The 7,410-nt window shown below is 36.4% G+C and overlaps 1 protein-coding gene across 4 annotated transcripts in view; it reads right to left on the bottom strand.

Moving 5' to 3' along the window:
- Window positions 1–236: 236 nt before the first annotated feature.
- adat1 (adenosine deaminase tRNA specific 1) overlaps window positions 237–7,410 on the bottom strand; it is a 47,490-nt gene continuing 40,316 nt past the window's right edge. For 3 of the 4 annotated variants that reach the window (XM_086027429.1, XM_086027432.1, XM_086027431.1), the window contains 4 exons: window positions 6,884–7,038; window positions 5,957–6,056; window positions 5,765–5,851; window positions 237–1,030 (listed from right to left, as the gene is read on the bottom strand). In XM_086027429.1, coding sequence (XP_085883555.1) covers window positions 898–1,030; window positions 5,765–5,851; window positions 5,957–6,056; window positions 6,884–7,038 — 475 coding nt within the window. In that variant the 3' untranslated portion in view covers window positions 237–897. The remainder of the gene's footprint in view (window positions 1,031–5,764; window positions 5,852–5,956; window positions 6,057–6,883; window positions 7,039–7,410) is intronic. The other variant, XM_086027428.1, reaches the window with a different exon arrangement.

Raw genomic sequence — 7,410 nt, 5'->3', positions numbered from 1 at the left:
ATAAAATTGAATTGCTGAAAAGAGACAACCACACAAAAACCATATGTTTTTGTTGACTTAAAATGCAGGTAAATGAGCTTGTTTACCCGTTTAGAAACTGTAGTGACCCTCTTGCCTGTCAAAACGTGTCACTATGGTTGCTGCGATTTGCTTTGACGCGTGGTTAATACTAGAACGGCCAGGGGTTTTTACAACAACTATTGAACGACAAATCTGGGTGACATTTGACAAACAACTCTGCTGGCTACAAGTACTGTAGATGACTTTAATTTGTAAATTGGCCATTCCCTGCCAAAATAGCAGGTGACATGGCGGGGTGACATCGTCAAATGTATAGCATAAGTAGTCAAATGACCGCCTTCTGGGCATTCTTTTGACAGAAATGTCCAATCCACGGGTTTCAGTTTAATAATAAAGATGTATTTCCTTCAATTCATTGTGATTTTGTTTACAGCTTTCAATAGAAATATGAAATGAAACAGGACCAAACATCCCCTTTTATCCTTTCTCTATGTTCCAACTTGTTGCCAAGAACACCACCACGACCACGGTCTAAACCTTTTGCCTTTCCCCATGTGCAACACCTGAGTATCATCATCCCATTGATTATGTAGACCTGTGGCAAATTGACGCCACTGTTCCCCCAAGTGGTGGGAGGTTTAAATCCAAAACATAAATCAACATAACAGAAATGATTCATACAGCTGTTGCATCATGAATTGAAGTCAAAGGCCTATTTTTTGGTGCTTAACGTCTCTTATAATTAGGAGTTGACACATATTTACTAGGTCAATGACCTCTATAACACTCCAGTGGATCCAGTTGTGTGTCTAGACACAATCACAAGTCTATCATGAGTTTGTTTCTCCAATAACCTTAATGGAGATATATTGGTTTTCATTTGAAGAGCAGGAGGTTTCTGTCACTGCGTGGCCAAAGAGGGAACGCCTGATTGCGGAGTAGCTGCCAAGCTTGTTGGTAGGCCTCAGATGCCTCCTTGTAGTCCAAGTATGTGTGTAGATCAGTCCTCCTGCAGACATACAGCATATAATTGTCATTCATTTCTCTGTACTTGCATCGGTTTCTTTTCTGAAAAAAAACCCCAAAACAAAACAAAAAAAAAAAACCAAGGTAACAGTATTCAATAGAGCACTGGCCTCCGACAAAGGTGTACAATTCAAAACATCCAGTGTTTGACTGAAAACTCATTAAATGTCAGGTGATAATATTGCAATCAGCCCTATGGTGATAATCTGCGTTACAAAGAGGATTCCCATTTGCTGACCACAGAAGGTGTAGTGACTCTTTGTGGAGCTCAGAATTGTATGGAGATGTTCCAAATGGGGCAATTCTGTCAAACCACCAACGTCTTTTTCTTTTTTTTCCATTTATGGTCATATAAATAATATTGGTGATGAAATAAGAAAGTGAAAGGCAGGTTGCTAAAAGCGGCTGTTTTAAAAAAAATACATATATTGTTTAATTTCTTCTGCGTATTTACGCAGAAAGTGATTTTTATAAAGCTTTTTAAATTGCACCAAGTTTTTGGCAGCTTTGATTTCTTCATCAAGAAAATTCCATAAATTTACACCATGTCGAAACACACATACTTTTAAGAGTGGTTTGGGAATAGGTTTTTTGTTTTATTCATTTTTTTCCCCTCAGATTGTTGATCCCTTCTCTTCTGCTGAACATTTTTGGGATATTTACTGGTACCATATTTTTGTGTTTTTTGATCATCAACTGATTTGTTTTAAATTCTACAAGGTCCTTAAACTTTAGAATTTTTGACTTTAGAAAAAGTGCATTAGTATCATCCCAATATCCTGCAAAGCTAATAATTTGTATTGTTTTTTTTTTGTTTTTTTTAATTCTACGGAGCCCCTAAGGTGACATGGAATTAAAAAAAAGAAACTTTCCCTCGCAAAGATTGCGAGATAACGCAAAGTTTTTTTGGCAAGGGAACGCATTTTGTTTTAAATGCATGTTTATGAACTTCCGGGTCAGTTTGGCAGCTCGCCTAGCCTCTAATGAGCGGCTGTTTGACACACGACAGTACGTCAGAGACGGCAAGAATAATGGAAGAGGACTTGAACGCTCCTTGCGGTCAAGAGATGTCCTCTTTTGTTTAACACTCCTTCAGATGTCTTTCGCTTATTTGGAAACCGTGCTTAATATCAATAACTGATTTTATGTCTTTGTATTTCAAATAAATTTCTCAGGTATTCAATTAAACCTGCCCACGGCTGAAAACGCTCCCTTTGTTGCTTTTGTTTACCCGGAAAATGACCCGGAAAGTACATAAACACGCATAAAAAAAAAAAAATCGTTCACTTGCAGGAAAAAACTTTGCGTTATCTCGCAAGCGCAAATCTTTGTGAGGGAACGCAAACTCGCAAAGTTTTTTTAATTTTTTTTTACTTCCATAAAGTATAATGCATATAATACCCCAGGCCTCTACAAACTAGTGTAAGTGGGGTAAAATAAGACAACAATAAATGATATATAAAGCTTTCTTATCAATATAATATTTGGATTTATTCATTAAGCAGCAAAATCCACCCGTTTTTATCCATCTCTGGGGGTGGCCATTTTGTCACTTCTGTCGACTGAAAATGACATAAACTGCTCCGGTAACAACCGATCACTGCTTACCTGTTTTCTGAAACTGAGCCGCGATTGGTCATTACCTGAGCCCTGAGTAGTTGTGATTGTCATTTTCAGTCGACAGAAGTGACAAAACGGCCGCCCCCCTGAGCTATCTAAAAACGGGTGGATTTTGCTGCTTGACTCATATTCCACAAACTCAATATTAATCAGAATGCCGTGTTTCAACTAGTGGGCCTGATGGGAACATATTCTCGAAAAACATATGTTTGGGTTGATTTCCTCTTTAAGGCCACAATCTTTGCCGTTTTGGTTTAGATCTTTCTAATGTGTGGTTTCCAAGAAATTTCATGATCACGAGTTACACCCAAGAATGTGTGCTCACAAACTCTTTCGATTTCTATATTATCGATCATAAAATTTGTTTGATGTTTACCTCATGATTTCCAAAGAACATGATCTTAGTCTTTTGTAAATTTAGTGACAGTTATGTCTCTTATTTCATTTGTAATCTCAATCATAAATTTTTCAGGATTTTCACCCAAACACAGAATTGTAGTGTCATCCGCAAACAGAAGAAACTTTAGTTTTTCAGACACCAAGTATTGGTCATTCATATATAAAAGGAAAAGCTTTGGGCCCAGTACAGATCCCTGGGTGACTCCACACACAATACTACCACACATGGATCTGTACTGTCCCCACTGGACATACTGTTTTCTATGCATTAAGTAGGACTCTAACCAGCAAAAGGTTCACTCTATAACTTCTAATAATGCAATAGCTGGAGATCTGTTTTTTCGAAATCCATATTGACTATAATTTAGTATGTTATGTTCATCAATAAAAGTGTCTAGTCTTTCTGTGAAAAGCTTTACCAATATTTTAGACAGTTGAGGTAGGATTGATATCGGTCTATAGTTTTCAGATAAGTTTTTGGCACCATTTTTGTAGATGGGTATGACTTTTGCCATTTATATTTGCTCTGGAAAATTGCCCATTGCAAATGATAGATTAAAAATATATAATATCTTCGATAACTTGTTTGACAATGGTTATGTCCAGCTCATCGCTGTCAATTGTTTTTTTTTTTTTGGTGAATGTGTTCACAGTTTTGATTATTTCTCCTTCATTGGTTGGATGTAGGCACATGGAGTTTACATTTTTTTGGAATATCACATAACTCGTTCTGCGACTGATGATGCAATTGTTGAGGCTAATTGTGGGCCAATATTTTGAAAGTAATCATTAAATTCATTCATAATATCACTTACACTTTCTGTGCTTTGGTCATTGTTAGAGTAATTGTGCATAAGTTAACCCATATTTACTCTTTGTAGTGTTTGGAAAACATTTATTCATCAGGATAAATTTGTTTGTTAATGTTGTCTGTGAGAAAATTAGAGCAGGCCACGAGAAACAGCTGCTAACAGGAAATTGTGCCTTTACCTCAAGGAGACTTTCCTGTCTCTAAATTACTTTATTGCAGCGGTTTAAATTACTTTATTGCAGTAGTCTGTTTTAACATTTTTGTGTTTGTTATTTTAAAAGCATTCCAATCTGTGATTTACAATTGGACAATTGTACAGTTGGAGCAAAATGTCAATGAAACAAGGAAAAAAAACCTTTGGAAATAAATGAGGCAGCGGACAGAATGTTTGCAGAGCGATCTGAGATTTGTTACTGTGCATGTCTCTGTCTCGTTCTCCTCATGAGAAAAAGTTACACTCCCTTGTCCTTGTGTAGTGTTTTTTTATTAAATGTTTCAGGTCATTAAAAACCTGACAGTCATTAATTAAGAAATGATCTGGAATAGCTACGGTTGTAGGTCCTCTTCGCAGAACGGCATTTATGGTATTCATAAGCCTTTAGTGTTGTCTTCATTCCTTAATAATAATAATCCACTGTAATATTGTTTTTTGCAACATTTTAAGATTTTGGTCAGTTAATTTTTTTATTTTTTGTATTTAATCTCTGCCTCTTTCATTTTATTCTTCAAGAAATATGCGTACCACAGGTTCTTTTTATTACAAGTGTTCTCCAACTCTTTAGTTATCCATGGTGCAGTTAACATTCTTTTTAAAATGTTGTATTTTTGGGCAGCACTGGTCATACAGCGTCTTAAATGTACTTAAGAAGGACTCATAGGCAGCATTAACGTCAAATTCACCCAAGATTGATTTCCAATTGTCGTTTGCTAGATTTTTTTTTAAATACACTTAATCTTTCAGCATTTATTTTCCGTATATGTTTAGTTTTAGTTCAGCTCTTTCTTTAGTTTTGTTAGATTTGGCAAGTGGTCACTTACATCTGTTATCACAATTCCACTTCAAATATCATCAGTCAATACATTGGTAAATGTTATCGATTGACGTAAAACTATGGGGAGTTATTTGTGTTGGTCATACAATTTTTGGAGGTAGTGAAAGACTATCTAATGTATTTATGAAATTCTGTGATGGCTTGTGTTTATTTGATTTTAATATGTCATTATTATATTGACCGCACATGAACACTTCCTTTTGCTCCAACTTTCCAAATAGTTTTTCTATGTAGTTTGCAAAAGTATCAACATCACACCCAGGTGTTCTGTAGAAGAAGTTTATCAATATATTTTCCCTTTTTTCAAACTGTAATCCCACAGTAAGGCACGCGATTAGATCAATAGTAAGAGACTTTTTTTTTTAAATCTCTTTTGTTTGAAAGCTTTTCCTGACATATAGTGCAACCCCCCCTCCACTTTTGTGATTTCTATTTTGTTTGAACATTTCATATCCTTCCATTGAGAAGTTATCAGGTCTGTCCTTTGTTATCCATGTTTCCGTTATTGCTATTACATCAAAGGGCATTTTCAATTGAATATGGTACTCTATTAAATGCTGGGCAAGCCACCTCTCTGTCCATTTTTACAACCCATCTTAGGACAGATATTTGTTCTATGGCTTTTGACTCAGTATTGGACTCAGCGTTGTTTGTTTTGGTTGTCATTATGAAATTAGATTTGTGAAAACAATGGAGTGGAATTGTTTGAGTTACAGGCACATATTTCAGTTATTTCTGCTTTACTGTTTCACAGTTGGTGAATACTTTGAAAGATTAACTTAACTGCAGACCATCCGGTTACTGTGAGATTATGAAAGAGCCTTTGTTGTGGTACCTGAGTGAGTCAGGAAGTGCAGAAGCGTCAGTAGATGACACCAGAGACAGAAATGAATGGAAAAGTTCCAGTTTACACAGAGCAGACCTAGAGAGATGAGGAAAATAGACAAATACCGTAATTAAGATTATTCTAAATATAATATCTAATTTCTTTATTTTTATTATTTTTACGAGAGTACTACATGACTACCTAGCTTTAGCTGTACCCACGGCCTTCTTGGTGACTCCTTGTTTGAAGCCGGCGGCAGTGACATCAAGTGGCTGCTCAGACACTTTACACCAGCTGACAGCTGAAAACCAAAAACATTGAATAGGTCATGTACACTTGTTTGTTTGCATACAATTATGAATGCTCTCGGGTTGTCAAAGGATGTTAAACATTTGAATGACAAAAATTGTCCATCCATAAAATGACTTTACATTGTTTTTTTGTTAAATCGCCAGTTTTAAAGAATCTGTACTGATGAATAACTAGTAATTAAAAGAGTACTTCAACATTGCAGAGTACTTCATATTTAATTTTGAAAACAATGAAAAAGATGATGAACAGAGAAAATAATTTAAACTTTTTTTGCTCAACAGTAAAACAAGTGCAGAACAACTTTCATTAACAGAGGGGTGCAAGCAATTTTGGCCACTTGTGTACAAGGTGTGTCACGAACGTTCCAGGGCCGGTCTTCCCATTCAGTGTGGGCCAGATGATCAACCAGCACATCAATAAAGAGATCCTGCGGTGTTTGGTTCATTCCTTGCGTGAGAAGATGTGATAGTTGTGGCAAAACAATTCATGCCCTGAGCATCTGACAGATCCTGACCGAGAAGAACATTTGTTGTGCTGGAGCAACCTTGCTACTTCCTGTATATGACCTGAATCTATGCAATTTCATTCTAATTTCTGAAGCTCAATGGTGTCATTAAGGGGACGCGTTTTGAAAACGTGGATGACATCAAGATGGCCGCGATGACAAAATTGAGGAGGATCCCGAAAAATATTCAACCAGTATGTATAAAAAAGTATGTCACACTCTAGGGGGATAACTCCAGGAAATAATTTCTGTGTTAGATTTTGTGACACCAGTCCAGGAACCTTTCAGACACACCTTGTGTGATTACTTGCCCACACTACCTGCCCCACAAGGTGTGATGCATCCTTGTCCTGTCTTGTGTTGGAGCTCAGTCTGGGGCCGGCTGAAGGGAAACTCCAATTTCGACTGGAGGAAAACTGGTTGAGACACTGAGAAACCTGCAGGGAGATCTGCTATGTTGGAGCATCTGAATAGCACAGAACAAACACAATATAAGAGCTTTGAATAACACCATGACTGTAAACATTGTGAATACTACTGTGAACATAAATATCAACCAACAGTGTTCTATAAATCCTACACTGAAACCAACATTATTTGTACTGATTAAGAGCTCTTCAAAAATTCCGTAGAGTATTCCATCATGTCCAGATATGACAAAAGAAAACCAGGGTGACTATCGGGTCTATTGTAAATCGCTGATGAGAAAATAACCAGATTACCGTATTTTCTGTACTATAAGCCGCACCTTATATAAACAGAATCCACTCTTCTTTTTAAAAAAAAAATATATATATATATATATATATATATATATATATATAAGCCGCACCCATCT

Source organism: Filicampus tigris, chromosome 4 (assembly GCF_054856515.1).
Source record: "Filicampus tigris isolate MCC_2025a chromosome 4, RoL_Ftig_1.0, whole genome shotgun sequence".
Classification (NCBI taxonomy): domain Eukaryota; kingdom Metazoa; phylum Chordata; class Actinopteri; order Syngnathiformes; family Syngnathidae; genus Filicampus; species Filicampus tigris.
The sequence above is the reverse complement of the archived record's forward strand: the minus strand, read 5'-3'. Positions and strand labels throughout refer to the sequence as shown.